This window comes from Conger conger, chromosome 1 (assembly GCF_963514075.1).
Source record: "Conger conger chromosome 1, fConCon1.1, whole genome shotgun sequence".
NCBI classification, from domain to species: domain Eukaryota; kingdom Metazoa; phylum Chordata; class Actinopteri; order Anguilliformes; family Congridae; genus Conger; species Conger conger.
This window is the reverse complement of record NC_083760.1, coordinates 16,518,464-16,540,707: the sequence shown is the minus strand read 5'-3', so window position 1 is coordinate 16,540,707 and position 22,244 is coordinate 16,518,464. Positions and strand designations below refer to the sequence as shown.

Here is a 22,244-nt window from a genome sequence, read left to right as displayed (position 1 = left end):
TGAGACACACATGGTTTTGGTGTATTTGTGCACTTAAGTCTATTGTTGACAATTGCTTAATAGTTTGAGTGATTTTCCCATATTAAACATACTGCAGAGAGGGGATTTTTTCACATTTGTTTGAGCTTCATGATAATGATCACATCCTTCTGATCCCAATTGAGCATTTATAGGATATTCTGAAATGAGGCTTGACAGTTTTTCTACTTATTTTGGCTAAGCTTATGTGGCCACATTTCCATCAACAGCCCTCAACTTCTAAAAGTATAGTCAAGGGTGTTCCCAAAAGGTAAAGCACAATAACTCAGGACACAAAGTACTTGAGTAGAGCTTAGTGAGAAGAAAAGTTTGTATCACTTATGCACACTAAGAATTGATTGGCATTTTGTGCCCCCCAGTGTCTTGCATGATTGTGTTGCTATCTGACGCGCAAGGACTATTCTGTCAGCAGATGGCGTTTGTCCCTTTGGAAAAGCCTAACGTCACATGATCCCAAAGGCAGATATTTAAAGTTCCATTACAGCACTGTTCTGTAGCGTTATGTAAATTATTTGTATTAAAAAATGTCCTTGAAGTGAATAGTTACACCAGAACTTCGAAACGACCGTTTACGTACGTGCGCTACCAATAGTTAGTGTTCCGTGCAAATTTTGCTTAGTGACCCGAACTGTTATATGAACCCAAGTAAACTTTGAACCGGTGGTGTGTCCGCTACCTGGCGATTTCGCGGAGGAAGAGACATTTTTCTTAAAATACATTTAAGGTGAGTAATTGCGATGAGTATCTGGTCACGATTGTCAGATTGGCTGAGTACTTTACTATAATGTAAATTCATGGTAGTTATTTCAACGATTTGTGGACGTAAATCTGTTCCCGCTGGACAATCCCCTGCCCATGTCACACGGGAATACGTCAGGTGTGCAGTTGCCCACCCATCATTGCAATGGATTTAATATGAAACATGCATGCTGGCCAGTTACCTATTTCAATGCATTTAACTAGGTATACGTTTCACTAACATGTGCAAACGTCATTCTGTAAATTAACGACTAGTCCACAACAGGAGCCATGTCGAATTCAGAATGCTTTCACGTAAACACTCCGCTCCTGGAAAGTCTGGACATGTCGAAAAGGATTGGTACCCCTGTCTACTTGAAGATGGATAATGCCCAACCTTCCGGCTCCTTCAAAATTCGGGGGATAGGACACCTGTGTCAGAAGGTGAGCTTCCTCGTAGTCAAAGTTTCTTCCAGCGTGCAAATATAGCAATTACAGCTATGGCAGTTAAGACGAACGGTATACTATCAGCATTTTTCCCGGACTACTGTAAATATGGAAATGAATTAGTAGATGCAGGTTTACTGCTTGCACGATTAACACCCACTGTAAAAATACAAGTTTCAGCAAAATGGCTGTCCGTACAGTATTTCCACTACTGCATTATGTATTTGAGTATAGCCCTCTCTGCTGTCCACACGCGGTATATAGAGTGGAGGTATGCACAACCTTATGTAGGCTATACCAACGCACGTTGTCTCAACCATCATTCTGCGCCTCTGCGTGGAAGAGAGTAGAAGACAGATCAAATGTACTCCTACTTGTTTAGTCATGAATTACAACTGCTTGCATATCTCAGGCATAAAGATAAAACCGCTATTGAGAAGGAATGTTTCATTTGGTAATTTGAGCTGCTTTGTAGAAATAGTGTTCAGAGTTCACTTTTTTTAAATTGTATCCAAAAAGACGATCGAACATACACATCAAAACCACATGAAGGCCAGTTTTTTCTTGTCAAAAAAATAAAATGAAAGGTATTTTATTACATTTATTTTTCAATCCTGTTTGAACTGATCAAAACATGCTAAGGCATTGTAGTATCAACTTAATTTTTTGTACATAAGTAGACCTATTTCATTTTGATTGGAAACTTTCCACCTTACCAACTACTTGGTTGAATATGCAACACTTTTTTGCGTTGTATAATTTTAAAATAAATTATCTATTTGACTTAATTTTCCTTGTGGCTGTACATTACCAAAATATCAGCTAGGCGTTTTAAAGTCATACACCAAGTGGTGCTGTTGTAGTAAGCCATGAAATATTGTCCCTTATAGGTTGCAGGTCCTGGATCAAAAGGTGTAATCTGTTCATCAGGTAAGCTTATTCACTTCTTCCAATGGAAACCGATGTTTATTTCCATATTGCTTCTTGATGACTGTACACTGTTTGTAGGTGGCAATGCTGGCATGGCGACAGCGTATGTTGCCAGAAAACTCAATATCCCTGCAACCATCATCGTGCCTTCCTCCACACCCGAGCTGGTGATTCACAAGCTGAAGAGCCAGGGAGCTACAGTGAGGGTGGTGGGCAAGGTAAGGAAGGCGTGATGGCTGATGATATAATCCATTCCTGTGGCTGACCTGCAGCTATGTTAGAAAAATCTGACAGAAAACCATTATTGTCAAAAGCAGACATTGCCCGAGGTCGTGAACATTCACATGATGCAGGCACGCGTGCTCTAATTTCTACCTGTCTGTCTCCCTCTGTGCCCCACAGGTGTGGGATGATGCTAATACTGAGGCCCTTACCGTTGCCCAGAATCAGGGCCTTACCTTTGTCCCACCATTTGACCATCCTCTACTCTGGTGAGCCACAGAGTCAAACTGGTCTTTCATTGTTTACACAAACAAAAGCACAAAACACTGTGTTATATTATTGGTTGGCATCCTTTTGCCTGCACTTGGATGGTTGGATGTGACATAGCCATTCTCACAAATGATTTTCCAGTTCCTAGGTTCCTAGGTTATTCTGCCTTCTGAGGAAAGCTTTATGAAGCGTAAACCTTGGGCCAGCTCCAAGTACTTTCCTTAAGCCCTCAAGCTCTCATTTTCTAACTGTAAATGGACATCTCCCCATTTTCCAATGCTTAGCTAGTGATGTGAGGTGGCTGAGAGTCGGCCTTCAAGTTAGACATAAAATCAAGATGGAGTGAGTTTGGAGAAGGGACCTTTCAACAACATCCCAGTTAGCATTAATATTCTGTTCTAGGCTGCTATATAAATTAACAAAACGATTGATTATTGAGAATAATATGTGAAAATACACAAATTGACGAATTAAAATGAAACCATTTAGGAAACAGAGGCACTATTGAACACTATAGGAAATGTAATGTAGTTGCTCTATTTTCTGGTAAGAGTGAGTGTAATGACTAATTCTGCTTAAGGCTTTAAAGTTGTGTTTCACGCCAACCCTTTTTACAGCCTGTTTGCCTTTTGCTCTCATAAGTCCCAGTCCTGGAGTGATTTGGTTACAGTGTTTGGTGATATCACACTGCTTATCATGGAGTTATAACTCCAGGGTTTACTGCTGAAAGGATGACTTTGGATTCCTGCCATTGTACATGTTCAAGAAGGGTTTTATTTGATCACACTTCACAGTGATTTATGCCATGACATTATTAAAACAGAAACACAATCCGTTCAATCTCCTCTTGAATTTCAAAGAGAGTAAGATTTTATTGTTTTTGCTCTGAACAAAATAAGATATTACATACAGTAGGTCACACATTTGAACAATGGCCATATTGTTAGTACTTTTTAATATATATCTGAGTTCTGTGTTTTGTGTATGAATCTAAAGTGGTGTCAGAAAGTGTTCAGACCCCTTAACCTTTTGCACACGTTATTGTGTTTTACAATCTCAATAACCCATAATGACAAAGTGAAAACATGTTTTTAGAATTTTGTGCAAATTGAAAACTGAAAATCTCTCATTTAATATTCAGATGGTGCATTCAGTTTGCTTTAAGGGTCTGAAAACGTATGTAAATTAAATATATCAGTTTTAATAAATTTGCTAATATTTCTACAAAAATGTTTTCACTTTGCCATTATGGGTTAAGGGGTCTGAATACTTTCTGAGGCCACTGAAAATTATTCCTTTTTTACAACAATTATTCAGCGGTCTTATGTTGAATTTCCCTCACAGATGGATGCTGAAATGCTGGTACAAACCATAACTGTACAGTATGTTAACACACGACCAAGGATTCCTTGACATAGAGCAATGTGAATCAACCATTATGAACATACTTTTTATAATATCATTCTGAATCACACATTCTTTCAACGTTACATAGAGTAGAACAAATTAATTACAGTTGTAGGTCACACAGTTGCTCAGATAATGTCTGTATTATGTGTCTGAAGTCCTTTCCAACTGTCTGAAACCCCCCTCCAGGCAGGGACATGCCAGCATCATAAGGGAGATTAAGGCCTGTCTGCTGACCAAGCCTGGGGCTGTGGTTGTAGCAGTGGGGGGAGGAGGGCTGCTCTGTGGGGTGGTGGAGGGCCTGAGGGAGGTGGGCTGGGGTGACGTGCCCATTATCGCCGTGGAGACCAGAGGTGCGGACTGTCTGAATGAAGCGATTAAAGCCGGGAAGCTCGTCACACTTCCAGACATCACTAGGTGAGAAAATCAAATAACCTTCTGATTAATTTACCGCTATTTAATGGGTGAAAGTGCATGAGGACATTGTTCACTTATGTCATATTTGCACTGTACTGTACAGTGAGGCCAAAACTTTGGGGTCAAAAACGGTGTGCAGCCAGGCCTTCGAGTACAGTAAGGAAGGCCATATCATTTCAGAGGTGGTGACAGACAGCGAAGCTCTGCAGGCTATCGAACTCTTTCTGGGTGAGTCCAAACTGCCAGTGTTTTAGCTCTGCGTATTTCTCGTCTCTATAAAAATAATGTGTTTCTTTCCTAGGGCACAAAATATGAGTAATAAGGAAAGACGAGAAAAGAGTCATTCTTCAGTAACACAGACTGTAATCTTAGATTCAATATCATTTCTGTTCCAGTAACTGCTTATCCCAAAGATTGAATGTACTGTACAATCCCTCTATTGTACAAAACTTAGTAATACATGAAGTATATTGTTTTATTGTGCAGACATCCTCAAATCATTCAATTATCAAAGATAATTTAGGGGGTTTTCTCTGCTGTTAAACATAGTGGCGGGTCGCTTAGTACAACACAAGGGTTAATCACATGGGCATCAGTGTTCGTTTTCCAGGCTTTTATTCAGAACAGGAGAAGTAAAAAATAACGGGGACATAGTTAACCCCTGCCTTTTGTAACATAGTTAACCCCTGCCTTTAGTAACATAGTTAACCCCTGCCTTTAGTAACATAGTTAACCCCTGCCTTTAGTAACATAGTTAACCCCTGACTTTAGTAACATAGTTAACCCCTGCCTTTTAGTAACATAGTTAACTCCTCTGCCTTTAGTAACATAGTTATCCCCTGCCTTTTAGTAACATAGTTAACCCCTGCCTTTAGTAACATAGTTAACCCCTGCCTTAGTAACATAGTTAACCCCTGCCTTTAGTAACATAGTTAACCCCTGCCTTTTAGTAACATAGTTAACCCCTGCCTTTAGTAACATAGTTAACCCCTGCCCTTAGTAACATAGTTAACCCCTGACTTTAGTAACATAGTTAACCCCTGCCTTTTAGTAACATAGTTAACCCCTCTGCCTTTAGTAACATAGTTATCCCCTGCCTTTTAGTAACATAGTTAACCAGTGACTTTAGTCACATAGTTAACCCCTGCCTTTTAGTAACATAGTTAACCCCTGCCTTTAGTAACATAGTTAACCCCTGCCTTTAGTAACATAGTTAACCCCTGCCATGTTTGCGTGTCACTCAGATGAGGAGCGGGTGCTGGTGGAGCTAGCGTGTGGCGCTGCACTAGCCGCCGTGTACACCGGCGTGATTCAGCGACTCCAGGAGGAGGGGCTCCTGCCCCGCCCGCTCGGCCCCCTGGTGGTGGTCGTGTGCGGTGGCAGTGGCATCAGCATGCCCCAGCTGCAGCACCTGAAAAGCAAGCTCCAGAGATGACCGGGAGTCTGTCACTCACACCACTGCCAGTGAGTCCAACTCAAGCTGAAGTTCAGTTAGTTTATTTTATTTATCATTTGCACTGAGATTAGATACACAGTATAATGAAAGGCTTACTGTTAATGAACTCTCCGCATTTAGGCAGTAAAGAGGATAATCCATACTTGTCTATTTTACAGTTGGTCTGTCTATGCACACAATATAACAATTACAGTGCAAATATAGAGGTAAAATAATCATTTAATATTGTTTGATGCATCAATGTTGTGCTCCCTCTTGCTGTATACACTGTAGTATCATTGTCACAATATGATATGCCTACTGTACTCAAGAGGGCTGTTTAAAGAATGAGCTGGCCTAAAAACAGTGCATAATATATAAGGGAGGGTAAATTATGCTATCTGTTTTCAAACATGTGTGTATAAATAAATCATAAAGATTCATATTTCAGATTCACAGCTCAGTGGGACACAAAATCCAGGAGCCAAATTGCACTGCCTATAGGAGCGATTTCCCATGCAACGTATAATTAATAATAATAAAAAATTAATTAGTTTTTAAATATATGGCAGTTCATACAATGCTTTTTATTCTCAAATAGACTGATACTTAAATAGACTGCTCTGTGAATAAAGAATGTATAATTGTGCCATTGGGTGTAATTGTATATCCAATTACTGTAATACCTTACTCGATATGTTTTATTGCTAACTGAATATAAATTGTTACAGTGTAGCCTACTGATGTTAGTAAGCTCGCATGAATTGCAGTTACTATCTTCAACAACAGATGGCAGTAGAACATGTATTTACATTTTCTTTGACGTTGTCGAACAGACAATTCTACAGTATGCGGTCGCTCCATTTAATAGACGTTTTATGGATATTTTCCATGTGACATCATTCAACTAAATGCTGAAGAACAAATCTCCCGTTGCTATGATTTATTTAGATTTTGTTTGGATAGACACAATGATTTTAGCATGCACCCTGTAAACCATGTTTGACCTGTTAACATACTCACACCTGGCAGCCATACAAAACAGATATAATGAGCAAGAACATGTCATTTAAACACTGACAGTTATGAAAAAGCAAATGTTTAATTTATCTCACGGTTGAAATATAATATGTGTTTGAGGGGTGGGGTGTTCATTTGTCTTTTTAAAACACACCTGTCATGATGTAGTCATTTGAAACATTGCTGATTTTGGAAGAGAGTAGTCAGAAGAAAGTGCTGAACTCATGAAAGTAAACACTTAATGATGAAATGCAAAGAGACCGACACTATCAGGCAGAGTGAAGTGAAGTATAGACAAGTCAGGGGGAAAGTAGACAGTACCACAGCCTAAAATGGAAGTTCCAGCTTTCACTATCCTGCTCTGTCACCCCTCATGTTTAGATAACAGTATTTTTCAGACACGCTCTCTTAAGTGGTCCCGTAAGAGGAGGTGTTATTGCAAGAAACAGCAAATTGCATTGCTAATATAAGTTTATGGGACTTACAGAGGCTTGACCTGACAGGTTTATTATTAGTACTGAAGTCAAGCATGCCTTGGACAATTGAGCACAATGAAGTCAAATATTCCCACAGACTCTAATGTAAAAGACCAGGGACTGGGCTGCTCTTACTCTGTGTATTCACTTTCATAATAAATTATGGTTTCGATTTGTCCGTGAGACAATATCTAGAACAATATTTCAAAAAATACTGTCAGAAATAAAGTGGTTCCTGCAAGTTTGTTCCTCCAACTGGGACCGTCTTCATAAAGCTATGGCAGAATTAATCAAAAAGTTGACCAATGCATTTGGCTCAGTCTTGCATCTTGGGGATATCTATGACCGTTAATGAAGAGCTTTGTTAAGAATTGCTGGGGTAGGCTGGTTTTACAAAACCCCCAAAAAAAACACCATCATGGAATTTTAAAAAGGACAACAAACTGTCCATTATCTCTCTGCAGTCTGAAATCTAAGGGTTAATCGACTGTCAAGGACATTAGGCAATTGATTTTCCAGCCGTTTGGAGGTCTTCCAAGTGATTCCACTCCTGTTGGCATTCTGCCCCAATCAATGGCTTTTCTGTCATCATTATGAAAATGAATCCATTTGACAGGGATATATGTGTGAGGAAGTGCACTTCCCTGACATGGCTGTATGTGTGAGGAAGTGCACTTCCCTGTCATGGCTGTGTGAGGAAGTGCACTTCCCTGACATGGCTGTATGTGTGAGGAAGTGCACTTCCCTGTCATGGCTGTGTGAGGAAGTGCACTTCCCTGCCGTGGATGTATGTGTGAGGAAGTGCACTTCCCTGCCATGGCTGTATGTGTGAGGAAGCACACTTCCCTGCTTCAGGAATGTGGAAGGAAAGAGGAAGGTCCATCATCCGTAACGCAGCAGCAGAATAAGTGAATTACGGCGGGGTTTGCCGACGTTGCGCGATTTCCAGGTTGTGCACCGTTCGCGCTCCACAGTGCGTCTGCTGAAGAATGAAGCCTTTGTTCAGTGAGGCCTGATGCCATTAGGCTTATAGAAATAATAGAACAGTCCAAGTTCATTAATCTCTGCTTTTTAAATAATAAGTGGCATGCTATCAATCACTCTGTTGGTACAGATGGGGAGACTGTTGGAACCCTGCACCTGGTAAGTTTCCACTGAATCAAAACTCCATCAATCAGAACCTGTGACACTGGGATTTATGTATCTAGACAAGCCTAATTGGATTTTTCATTCGGTTGCAGCTAAAGAAAATCTAAATGAAAACTAAATACTTCAAGATAAACCTTTCAGTACTTCCAGTCATTAGTTGCTGCCTTACAAAACAGTTTGGTGTTTTTTTTTAGATTCCATCACTTGGGTAACTATGTGAGGTCTTTAGAATCTTGTGTAGGTCAGCTTTTGATGTACCGGCTGCAACAAATTTTCGGGTTCAGGAACCTTATGAAAACCCGACTGGACATATTGAACAGTCTCCCATATAAACACATGGATGGAATAATGGAAACCTGAGAGTGCTGCAGGGTGTATGAAAAGGGATATTTATTTATTGAACTTCAATAAAACATCTACTGTACTGCCGTAACCTGTTTACATTACACACACAGACACACACACGGTGTGTGTTTAAGGTATACAGTACTGAGGGCAATACAAACCTGGTAATGGGGAGGGGAAAAGGTGACAAATAACAAAAAAGTAGAAGTCAGACATTTTTATGGTATGCTTATGACAAAGGCAGGTCTGTTTTAGTGGGCTTATCGAAAGACCATCTTTACAGCACTTTCACAAGCATACCCCATTAGGCCCAGAGATTGAAACGGTAAGCAAGTCTTGACAATTTAAATATTTATGCACCACTAATACTCAGAGGCCAACCTTTAGAAGTGCTGCCCTCTGTATACATAAAACAGACCCAGCACCCCTGCTTTAGTTTGGTTTTGGGGCTTGTGGATAGGTGAACAGAACCAGGCTGGACTAGAAACAAAAAGCTGTTCCTAGGAGACGGTGACTGTTTTGGAAAGCTGGGCTCATCCCAGTCACCATGGGTGCTGTATTATTACTGGTCTTTGCTCCATGTCAGCCAGCTAACGGTCAGGATAATACACTTGACGGCTTAGAGCAAAGATTAGTAATGTTACTAAAGATTCTCAGAAAAATGTCTCACAGGCATCTTGTATGGAGAATGATATACAAATCTAGTTCTTTCATGATTTTAAGGTAAAGGCAGTTATGCGTTTCACAGTTGTGTTTTTTTAACTGTTCTCTTACTGTATATTGTGGTTTGGTGCCATAGAATTGAGAAGGAAGCCATTTTGGGTTGGACCCTTTTTAGTTCAATCCCAATTCTGTTTTAGATCCTAATCCCTAACTATCCTGCTTCAGACTGCACTGCCAGCTGCTTGCATTGCTGTAATTCCACTACCCCTCCTCACGAGCACCGTTTTACACGTAATCCCCTGTTATTCTGTCTGGGCCCTGTTTTAGGGTAAATAAGCAGGGATAACTCCACCCCCGGCATCAAAGGAAATGACTTTTAAATTCAACCTTTATTTCATGCCATCGTTTGACTCTAGCCAAGGGGTTTCATTTCAGCAAGTATTATTGTTAGGGTTGCATGGTGAATTTTATTAATTGACATTCAATATTTGCAGATTCATTTTGCCATGATGATGGCAACAAGATATGTATTTTCAGTGCCATTGCTTGAAATGATTCAAGCCTCTCCTGGGCAGAGAAGCACCTGCAAACATGAAAGAATAAACATGTATACCTGAACTTTACTAATTATTTTAAAATTGGTGATGAAAAATGAGGTCTGGAGCAGGAGTGGAACCCAGTGTTGGTGCAGTAATGTAGAGTACAGATGCTATGTACTAGATTGATTGAAAGTGACTGTACAACTCAAGTGTGGTATACCAGTGTGGTGTGTAAGGTAGTATAGCAGAGGTAAGAGTGCATGTCTGTCAAGAACTAACCCAGGGATAAGCCTATTGTTTTTCTGTCCCACAGTATATGATGGGCAAAGCTGATCACATATCATCATGCTTTTGTCGTTAATGAAGATGAAATCCAAATGTTGCAAATTAATGTTTTCTTAATAGATCCATCAAGAGACTAGACTGACTATACTGCAGTAGTAATGTGAAAGGTCACTGCCTGACAAGTAAAAAAGATTATTATCCACTGACCAAATTAAAGTGGCAGCTCCAATCTCTGCTGCTTGAATACACCATTATTGGTGTGTAATTCTCCCTGAAGAGAGTAATAGCAAACACTGCCTGAAAGACATTTTTGTTTTTAAATATTTCAAAAAACACTGCATTTCCAAAATATCAACTCATGTGGTGAGTCAAGGAGTGAGATCTTCAAAATTATTAATTATCCACATAGCTTGGACTAATTTATCAACATTCTTCTTTTTTAGAGAATTTTCTAGCCCTTAAAAAAAAATTTTTTGCAATGGAGGAACAGCAGGATTTGAAGGTCCTTCAGCATGGGATGAAAGGCTATGGAATGGGTCTCTTTACCCATAGTCCCCGGAGGCAGAGCTTTAGCTGCTGAGTGAGCACACTATGATTGGCCCCAGCGTTGGCCAGTGTCTCTGTCTCGTTCTCTGAGTGGGAAAGTGAGAGGAACATTAGTGACCACGTGATGTTATTAGGGACCTGTCCCTCTGCTGCTGCTGTGAAGGTCAGGGCAGGAGAAGTGGAGCATTATGTGTCTCATGATTCAGGTCTCCGTGCAGACAGAAGAACAGCTCCACTGTAGGGCCTTTGTTTTCTTATTCAGTGATACTTTATTAGAACGTGTCTGAAGTCACTATTGGCTGATTCTAATTAACAGTACAGAACAACCATGAAGGACAACACAGAAAGAATATTCATTACAGCCCATAAATGAACATAAAGAAAATATATGCTTAGAATGTATTTTTACATTTACTCATATCTGTGTTAGACACAAAACACTAAATATGCTCAGATTCAGCCGAGGAGAATCAGTATTTGACAAATCAGGCAATCCAGACATGCCCAATTGGGCATTTCTGTGACCGGCATTTCTGCGGTGTAAGATTGAACTTTGTGAGAACCTTCTCTGGCAGTGACTCCAAACCTCTGTATACTCCGTTATTGAGCGGAAAAGATTAAATGAGCAGAAAGTATGAATGGAATGGAAACTGCAATCAGCTGTGATGTAATTTTTGCATTCTTTTGTATTTATCTATGTCATATTTATTTATAATAATATGCACTCAATGTGCGGCTGTACATATCCAAATCCCATCATGATTTGGAATGTGTAATTATGTGCAAAGCTGGCCGTGTTCATGAGCAAACCTCACTGCTGAGTTTAGACATGGTTCTCCTCTGATACACTCAGCTTCTTTTCACACTGCAGATTACAGTTAAGTTTGCAGAGTGGAGTCAGAGAAAGACCTTTGTTATGGGGCTTTAGCATGCTCCATCAACCAATAGGGGTTGCTAGAGAGAGATGAAAGCAGGACCCTTAACTGACTGAACCCTCCCATACCTTGGGCGATGCAGTCACCAATTTCATGACCCCATGGAGCTAACAGCCACTGGCATGGTCTGGGCACCATGCAGTCCTATGGGCAGCACCCATTTTAGAAATCTGTAGAAGCAGCCAATAATATACAGTATGTGACTCGTTACACTCCAGTTCCTACAAAAAGCCTACAATGCTCTTTAAAACTGGGAGCAATGCGATTGCAACGTTATCATTGAACTGGGTGCTTCCTTTCTCCATAGAGACAAAGTGAAGGTGATTGAACGCGACTGCCTTTTTGTTTCTGGGCTGACACTATCTGCAGTGAATTCAGCAACCCATTCCAGATGAGGCTCTGCAGCATGCCTATTCCACTGTTCCACTCTTCATTTGTTTGGTTTTATTGGGTTTGATGTGCCTGGCTCTGTGCTGTTTCTGATTGAATCAGACCTAATTGCATTACCTAATGCTGTTATATACAGTACAGCGCTGTAGGCTTCCTTTAATGCAAGGCCATGGCTTCGTACCTCCCCTTGTCGTGTTGATGTAAAGAGTGGATAGGCTGCAGTTATTTTTTTGCCAACTAACGCAAGCTGTAACCATGGATACCGTTGCTCTTAGTGGTTTAGTACGCTGTTTGTCTCAATTAAAAGCAGATATTGCATTATTTAAATCTTTCTCTCGTTAAAATGTTGGCCAGAGGATTTTATTGTTCTATTCCTTTCTTTATATTCTTTCTTTTTTATTTCTATAGCTATGTTAATGTTTTATGCATGCTGCGAACACTGAATCACGTCAAAGTGCAAATTAGGAATTACAGCTGAACAGAAGATAGACAAGTCTCCCAGTTCAGCAGATGTAATACATAATGTAAATATTATCCACGCTTTATTCCATTCAGGTCACATATTATGAGAAGTCATATTTTTGTTTTGTTTATTCATTTTAAATGCTTCTGACAATTTTCCAAAAATACTTATGACAGATACATATAGCCAGAATTCCTTTTCAGTGATGTTTCAAGAATATTATAGTCATTTATGTTAAAAGTAAATATTATTCCAAATCGTTCAAATCAGAGATGGCTCTAATCTTTTGGCGAAAATAGATAATGAATGATCTAGTATGTATGCTTTTTTAAACAGAGGACATATAAATTGTGTGCAGCTGGACAGATTCCTGATTATTATTCTGCAGTGTTGGGTGATCGCACATTGAAAGAATAGCCCCGCCCATTCGAAATCCTAAATGCGTACTTACCCAGCCCATCCATCTCCTTAACTGCCCCTTCAGTCCCCCGCTGGGGCAGAGACAGGCACCATCCCCAGATGATGCCTCCCTGCGTGGTGGAGGAGCAGCAGGGTGAGTTTCATTAGCTCCAGCCCCACCTGGCTGCAGGCCCTCAGGGGGGACACCATACCCTGGGTCTGCCTGGCCTGTAATTAAGCCAGGGCGACCTGGTGAAATCCTACTGCCGCGTTTATGGTCTATTACCCTGGAGGGCAGACACTGCGTGCGCTGTCTCTCCCCGTAAATGGCATGCTAGCGCCACTCGTGAGTGACGGTTTGAGAAATTGCTCGTCCATGGGTAAAAAACATCGGCAGCGCTAGGTGGGAAGAGATTGGTGTTTTCTCGTGATTCGTTGGCTGAGGTCCAGTTAAGCAGGCTGGATGTTATAGCATGCAAATCATATATATTTTTCCAATTAATAATCAGTGGCAGTGGCCATTATCACCCACTGCTTGTACTGTATCTGATAGACATACACATAATCATAATTGGTTGCCAAATAAACATATCAGTGTAACAACAGAGCAGCATTCAGTGGCATGAAAGCTTATCCACAATGCTTGTGTTCTTCACACACAGTGTCAGAGAAGGTCAGCCAGACTGTAACGTGACATCGCAGTGGCTGCGTGCTTGGCTCTGGAGCTCTTGGGAAACAGTGGCACAATTATCCCAGTAGGAAACAGCCCCGGGCCCTGGCCCTGCCTCTGTGTCCCTGTAGATGAAAGCCTATTTCACTGTGTCTGTCACACGCCGCCCAATCCACAGCTGACATGTTCTTTGCTTTACAATGGACACTATTTATTTATATTTTTGTCTGACCTAACCAAAATAGTCTGGAATTTTTTCAGGAAAGATGCACCATGGGAAATTGTGTCCGTGCTGTGCACTATCACACAAGGCAGACTGCACCCAATTTATCATTGTCATTTATCAGGGGATAGAGGGTTTACAACCCTCCCAATACACAAAACAGGCTAAATACCCCAAATACCCCCCCAACCCCTCAACAATATACTGTAGCATGAGGATGAGAAAATATATTTAATATAATAATAAAGATGGGGATTTCATGTTGTGTTTGCGATATAGTGATCAGTTATCTGAAATATTTTCCCATTAGAATTCACCAGAAATGTCACAGCTGTTCTTTTGACACACCCCTAGAGTGTTGCAGATGTCCGGGTTTATGGATTTCAACCCCCCAATATTCCAACTAAATTAACATCCCAGAGTGCACCCTTATAATGTTCAGTGCTTCTATGTGCTATCGCTGCCTGTGTCTGTGCTCAATCTGGAGATCAACTGAGCATTGCATATAGACACTCAAAAGGCATTACGGTGTTGAGGGTAAAATTTGCCTTAACCACCGCTGATGCGCAGCAACCACCTGGGTGATGTACAGCAGCCATTTTGTGCCAGAATGCCAGCTGAGGTGGAGACCAAGGGGACACATTTTGGCAATTGAATCAGGGGATGATTAAGTGGCAGGTTGAAAGAGCCAGGCTGGAAATGTATCTAGGACACCGGGGAACCCACTACTTTTTGTGATGAGGGTCTTTAATCTTTAATGACCACAGTGAGTCAGAGCCTTGGTTTATCATCTCATCCGAAAGGTGGTTCCAGTTACAATGTACAGTGAAAACAGCTCTTTACTTACAGCAGACCTCACAAATAATAGCCATGCAAACAGGGCGGTTTCCCCGAACTTAATTTAAGTCAATACTCTATTACCCAGGCAGGTAAACTGATATTAGAATACTGAAACAATAACATTATAAAATCTAGATTTTTCAGACATTTGTACCTAATTATGCAGTTTACTTACGGTATCAAAATATTTTTAAATCTTTGTTAACATGAGGAAGGCAAGCAGAAAATGAGGGCAGATGACACTTTCACAACTTGCACCCAATGAACTTGAAACATAATATTGTTTAAATCCATGTGTTTGTTTTGCTGGATGCAGAAAATGACTCATTTGATAACTTTTTTAAAACAAGATGGTTTCAATTAAAAGTGCATTACTTTAATTTGCGGTTGGAACCATTATTATTTATTGCCTCTGCCAAATGGAAACTGTATTATATTCTCAATTAATTCAATATGAATCAATTGACTGGCTTTTTAAAGGCATTTTCCCTTCTCTGCCAATGAAATGCATGATGAGATGGAATGCCTTTCATTTCATGGACAAATTTCACATCTTCTGTACATGATGCCACCGGCCAACTGAGGTTTTTAATATTCACCTCTCACCGAAACCAAGAGGAAATGAGCTCAGGGGGAAAACAAAGGGAAAGATGGGGCCTGTATCTGTTCATCTTCCTCCAACAGGAAGCACATGAGACTTTATGAGAAACACAAGACTGCCTTCCTAGTAATGATTTCATTAAAAGACTGGAAAATGTGCAACGCTTCCACCTCATTCTTTTGCCTAATTGTAGGGAGCAGTTTTCCACTGTGAGCGCAATGGCCATTCAGGGTTAATTAAATGCGAAGTAAAAAGACATCCCACTTTGTTCCATGTTATGTACAGTAATAGTGAAAGTTTAAAAGTACACTGTGAAGCCACTGAGACTAGGGTTAGATGTGATTTGGCAAAACAAATTATTGTGATGTTTACTACACACGACAATGTATGAAACATCATATGTTTGGCATTTTATGGACTGTATGACAATATCATTGTCCATTGGTACATAAGGTACTGGTTCTGGGTGATGTGCCAGCATAGAAGTACATTGAATCTTGAGGCAATGCTGAGAAGGTATTGCTTTCTCCATCTGCTTTTCTTCTAAACTTCCCAGACTTGCATCTCTAAAACTCACCAGGATGTATTGTATGCAGTAGACACATGCCACCTTGACCAGCATCTGCTGTTTTACATTTATCTGGGATCCAGGGAAAGGATCATAATCATTAATTCAGCACATTTATTTTGGCTATTCATTCTGGTCTCTGGTTGCTCTTTACAAAGAACTTTGAGTCCAATAACAGAGCATCTGTAGGGACCTGTTATTGTTTCTCTTTTTCTGAGCCAACGCACTGGTACCAGGAGAGCTGAGAGAACATCAGGGCTCATCAAGAGTATAACAGGAGGGAAAAGGTTTAAAATGGAACAGCCTGTTGGGAATATATGACTATCTTCAAAGGCCAGTTAAAAAAAGTTCTCAGCTTTATTGAATTCCTGCAGAAGATAATAAAAACACTGCTGGCAGCGGTATCTATGACAGTGTGCTGACTGTCAGCGTGGACTGTGTGATGATTGACAGCGTGTTCATCCGTAGGGAAACAGATAGTATGTACCTGGAGATTGACAGGGAGAAGGCAGCTTTTATGTCTGCTTAGTGAAGCGTGTTTACTGTTCTTTGCACCTCAGGAACCCACATGTCTTCCAGGGACACCTTTAAAGGGTAATCTGTTCCAAATGGGTTGTGAAACCTATTTAAATATTATCGTTGGACTTTGAGATAAAAAACTATGACGACCAATGCGAACTAAGATTTTATTCTTTTGTTAAAATATAATTGTCTATCTTCTGTTTTTCTACTAATAATGTTTGTATAACACGGCCTTGCTATGCCAAATGCACACATTATGAAATAGGAAAATAAATAAATTAAGAATAAAGATGTCTGTACGTGTTATATTTATCCATGTACTCTGTGGTTCACTTTTTCAACCTTGCAGTGTATTAATATTTTTGTTACTAAAATAGAAAGGAAAACCAACAGAAACTGTTTGGATTAAAGCTTTTGCCTTTTGCTGGGGGTTTTAGGAAGTCATTTTATGATTGCTGCCGCGTGTGCAGCGTTCAACCATCGGGCCTGTGCTCTTAGGCAGTGCAGATGGCAGGCACGCTATAAGCACCGGGCTTTATAACTGAACTGCATACATGTAAAAAGATGGCCCATGGATGGTGTCAAGACTTCCCCTCCTCCGTGTGCTTCTGGACTCCACGGGATCACAAATCCAGCCTGATCCCGACCCTCGCTCATTCGGCCATGCTCTAACCGCTTCTCCCGTTAAACCCCTGGAAATAAAAACCTCTTTGCGCGCCTTTGGAGTTGCAGCGCGGAGCGATATGTCAACACAAACGGAGAGTCCTCGCATGTTTTTAATAATAACACTGACTAATAACATCAATATTGACCCGGGCGCATGTGCACCCGGCTCTCTCTTTAGCGAGGCATTAGAAGAAGAAAAGAAAGCCGAGCATGCTGGGACAGGCTCCGGCTGAAGGAGGCCGGGCTAAATGAGCGCCGGTATTCGTCTGCTCTGCAGGTACCGTTTTCCACTTGTCCGAAGGGTATTTTTTCTCATTTTGCGGGAACCGATTTGGGATTTTGGTAACCCCACGGTGCCTCATCACTGTTTCCTCTGAGGCAGATGAAGGATAAGCGCAGATTAGGGAGAAAGGTTCGTGCATGGAATCATTTCCAGATTCTTGTGCGAGTGGTAGCAGCGTCTCCATGGAAGCCCCATTCTGTGCCCAGAGTGAGACATGGGATAAGCCTGGGAAGAAAGAGGTGGATGTACACTCGTTCTACAAGGCATTTACACCGTTTCTCTGGTTCCTGGTCTAGTTTTCAATCACAGTGTCTGTCATTGTCGATGTAGAAAAACATATTTACATCGGACAGTCCTACATTAACCCACATTAGCCACTCCAATCACAGTTAAGGTACATTCTTTTTAGGACAGTATCAGGAAATATCTGCTTTCTTACTCCATGGGGCTGGGTGTGTTATATCTTATTCAATGTGTAATTTAATAATTGACATTTAGATACATTAGATACATACAGTGGGCCCTAGATAGGTACAGTGTGTAAATGAATACTGTAAGCTGCTCTTTTCCCTTTAAAAAGGATTTCAGCTTGTGTTTATTTATTCTTCCAGCACATTCCTCACTTTCTTGTTGGCCCCTTTAAGACCATGAATCGCCCCAACAATATAACTGTCAGGACTGTTGAGATGCACAACCTGGGCTTTCAGGGACAAGCACACTGTGTGTTGACTTTTGCCTGAAAGCTTTCAGGCTCTCAACTGGCCACTTTAATTGCACTAACAAAAAAGCCACATGTTCATCCACCCAAGTAACAAATCACCGCTGTTTGCACTGATTAACCATTTCAGATTATACGCGGGGAATGAGCAGTTTCCCTTCAGACACCCATTCTAAACTTGAATAATAGGGAACCTGGTTCCCATTTCTTCTATATATTTACCCCCGCCCTGCCATTTAGAAGCCTTTCTCCCTAATCACACCTCCACTGAAAGACACTAACTGTCTCTGAAACATAATACCACTTATAGTGTTTTTGACTCCTGATAAAATCATGACTTTCTGTCATACCAGTTATTCAATGGTAAATGAGGAGGCGGAGATACAAACAAGTGTCTGTATTGTACCAAGAAAGAGTGTGTCTGTGAAAGCGAGGGGCTGCTGAGGGGGAGAGAGAACTGCTTGACGTATCACTGGAGTAGTAAGACTTTGATTTCCACAGAGTGCAGGCACAAAATGGGGCCCTCGCTCAAATCCAAAATCGAGAGAGCGAGAGGGAGAAAGGGAGAGTGTGTAACCAGACTGTAGGCTGAACCACAGTGTCATTGCTGGAAGGTATTGTCGTGGCTTTATTGTTTAAACAAAGTATGAGCGTTATCCCAGATCTGCCTGTTCTCACAATGGAGTCAATTACTACAGTATTAACACCAAAACCAAGTACAATGTAAAAACCAAATTTGACCCTTTCACCTGGTAATGCAGCTATACCATGAATACCTCTAATCACTTCAGTGACTGTGGACTGGCCAAAGAAAGGCGATACTGGATTATTTTGCTGCTTGTCGGCTGATTACATGTGTCTAAGGTATCCTGTTTTCTGGCACACAACAGTAATTGGGTGTTTATGATGAAACTCAGAAGCGGCAGTTATGTACTTATTTTACCATTTACAGTACTGTGCAAAAGTCTTAGGCACATAATAAAAAATAATAATAAAGCGATGCTTTTAAAAAATAACAAAACAAAAGTTTCTAAGTCATAAGAAATAACATTCTAAAAATGTTATGTTTCTGAAAATGTATGATCGTCAATGATTGCTGCAGATAACCTATAAGGTAATTATGGCAAGAGACCCAATGACACGCTTAGCCTGTTTGTGAATTTTGTAACTGGGATACCTTCCCATGTACTTCTATTGCAGTCAGTGATCAGTCATAAATGATTAACCAAATACAATTATTTCGATGTGACTGGCAATATCGGAATGCACTAAGTGCATAGAGGGCTTTATATCTCGAAAAGTCTTTATATTCCTTTTGTTGTACTCGAATCATTGAACTGTACAGTTCTATGACCGGAATCCTTTGCGAACTACAATTCCCAGTGAGACCTGTGAATTGTTATCTCTGGTCCATGCGCACTGCCAGAAGGGATGATGTCACCTGCAACTGCCGAATGGTACGGTAGTATTGTGTGAAGGGAGATTCCTAGTGTAAAGAATCCACGGAGCTCGCTGAAGTGATGGGATCATTTCAAAGGTAAAATTATCTTTATCGCATAATGAAATCTGTGACAGCGATTTGTCTCCATACGCACAATGACAAATAAATTACGTTGTGCTATTATGTGCCTCGGAAAGATGTTAACATATTCAGGTTAAATGGGTGGGATTATAAGAAGAGACATGCAAATTCAAGGTATGTCTTGTAAAACCCGTGGGACATCGATTAAGTTTTGTGATTGGTTGACAATTTGAATTCTATAGCAAATCAACTGATATCTGAACATGTATTGGAAAATGCTGTTAATGCGTTCTTTTCCGAGAGCGGGAACAAAACTGAACTCCAGTGTTTTGTGGCTTAGTTCGCTGACTATTTGGAAAGTAAAACATATACCTGTTAAATGAAACTCTGAAGCTTCCGACCCGCCTCTAACCAAGCTTAGACTGTCGAACAAGTGTTGAGTGTTGCAAAATTAGTTTTCACATGATCTGATTTTGATCGGCTGCGTTTTGAAAAAGCAATGGTGAAATTACAAGCATTAAAATTCAGAGAACAGATGGCTTAACAACTGAATTGTGAAAAAGTTTGAAAGTTGACAGTTCAAAGTTAACATTCACTTAATAGTAAAAAGTAAACCGTGAGCGTATTGTAAACATTCAGCACTGAAGCTGGCTACTTCAATTTCGGTGGGTTGATACCAGATGGCGTTATTCAATCATAACCGATAAATATCCAAATACATACATTTTATACGCAGCTGTTTGGGCAATCTCAAAAATATCATACTTGAGCTGTTGTTTGTGCCGAGAATTATGAGTTATCTTCTAGTCTGCTGCTGTTGTTTGCCAATAAAGTGTCCGCAATAGTGTGCGATAAATTGTCATTAATTTATTTTAAAATCTGATGGTACATGGGTGCATGTTATTTCTCCCTTTGTGGGCTTTAAACAATTGCATCTCAGCTGAAAGAATAACGATGAACATAGCTAATCGACGTTTGCCGTTGTGAACAGTAGATTATTAGACAAGCCCTGATCTGTAGCTGATGGGATGGAACAGTATGATATTAGACTCCGGGGGCTGAGGAGGCACACTGCCATGTGTGCAGCTGTTGAAAGATTTATTTCTGGGCTGTCTCGTGGAGCACATGTGGGCTGAAGCGTTTTGTTTTCCTGGCTTACCTGGTACAGGGGCTGGAATGGCATTGTTGCTGTGGCTGGCATCGCCACAGAACATGAGATCCCAACGCTCTCTGGCTCCAATCTCATTACAGGATCTGGAGCAGCCAAGCCACCGCCTGGAGAGGTGCTGAAGCACAACAAAGCAGTTTAATTTGAACTGAGATCAGTGGGCGACCAGTAACTCTCATGAATCAAAATAAATCACCCGAGTTAAGTGTATCTATTCAACAGAAATGAACAAAAAGTAAACTTTCGTTTTTCAATTGGCTGGATTCCTGTTTTTGTAGCATGAAATGTATTAAAGAAAATGTCTTATTTCTGCAACAACAGTGACACGCAAAACATTGTTACTGGCTGTGCATTAACGGAAGATCACATCTTATCCCTTTCCCACCAGTATGAGGTTGTTCGCTGACATTAATCCATATTCACATATTTTGCACGCCATAGGTTTACGTGAGATGCATTTATGTTTGAATGCTTGCGCTCCTGTTGCCCGTACTTCTGAATTAGTAGCACCGCGCTAATGTGCGACATGCTAGGCAGTTGTCCAGCTTCCTGACATGTTACAGAGTTCCTGTCATCAGCTATGTATTTGTCCGTGTCTGTTTCCCAATCCCCGGCCCTACCGCTCTGACCAATCTGCCGAGCATTCCCTTATCTTTGGGAACATTCTGTGAAAAATGGGAGTAGAATTCCTCTGGCATTAGGGCGCTCACGCTTGCCATCCAGGGCTGGGGGGAATTTGTTTTGCTCAATTAACTAGAGGCTTGTGCAGGCGAGTTTTGAAAATGCTGACAGGAGGTGTAGGACAAGGCTCCAATTATAAATGTTAGGTCACCAGTGCGCTATCTCAACTTTAGGGAATGCATCTGTAGTGCCAGTCTTGTGGTATTGTGGTTTGTGCTCCTTGTTGTCTCAAATTCGTCCTAAGAAATCGGAAGGTCTGCTATTGCTTAATGTCTAGAGTCAACCCATGAATGTGTCTGGGGATACAGTAGATTACAGTAGACCTATATGCTTCTTAAAGCATGCATCCCTTATGTGGTTTGACCACAGAGTTGAGATTTGAGCCACGTAATTTGGGTGAATTAATTGATTATTACTTTCTGGCTCATTTGTGCACCTGCAGTAATTCACTGTATATGCCATGTCAAATTACAGCAGTTGTCAAGCTGTGGAGTAGATTTATTTAAATGAGTAAAATTGAATTAATGTACTGAACTGAATTAATTAATAACTTAGCCTTTATGAGCTGCCAGGCATGAGATTAAAATAATTTGAATATTGGCTCTAAAGATCAATAAGTAATTGATTTGCATTTGGTTTTAAATGTTTTTTAATTAACCAAAAAAAA

General features: G+C 40.6%; 2 protein-coding genes across 2 annotated transcripts in view; both read left to right on the top strand.

Moving 5' to 3' along the window:
- The first annotated feature begins 704 nt into the window (after positions 1 to 704).
- sdsl (serine dehydratase-like) lies at positions 705 to 6,036 on the top strand. Its single transcript, XM_061263596.1, has 8 exons — positions 705 to 763; positions 1,064 to 1,221; positions 2,115 to 2,154; positions 2,233 to 2,372; positions 2,557 to 2,645; positions 4,243 to 4,470; positions 4,574 to 4,698; positions 5,715 to 6,036. The coding sequence occupies exons 2-8, from the start codon at positions 1,069 to 1,071 to the stop codon at positions 5,903 to 5,905; spliced, it is 966 nt and encodes a 321-aa protein (XP_061119580.1). The 5' UTR covers positions 705 to 763; positions 1,064 to 1,068; the 3' UTR covers positions 5,906 to 6,036.
- A 13,687-nt stretch (positions 6,037 to 19,723) lies between these two features.
- daam1a (dishevelled associated activator of morphogenesis 1a) overlaps positions 19,724 to 22,244 on the top strand; it is a 72,576-nt gene continuing 70,055 nt past the window's right edge. The window contains exon 1 of the mRNA XM_061235903.1: positions 19,724 to 19,743. The gene's annotated coding sequence lies outside the window, so the exon portion shown is untranslated. The remainder of the gene's footprint in view (positions 19,744 to 22,244) is intronic.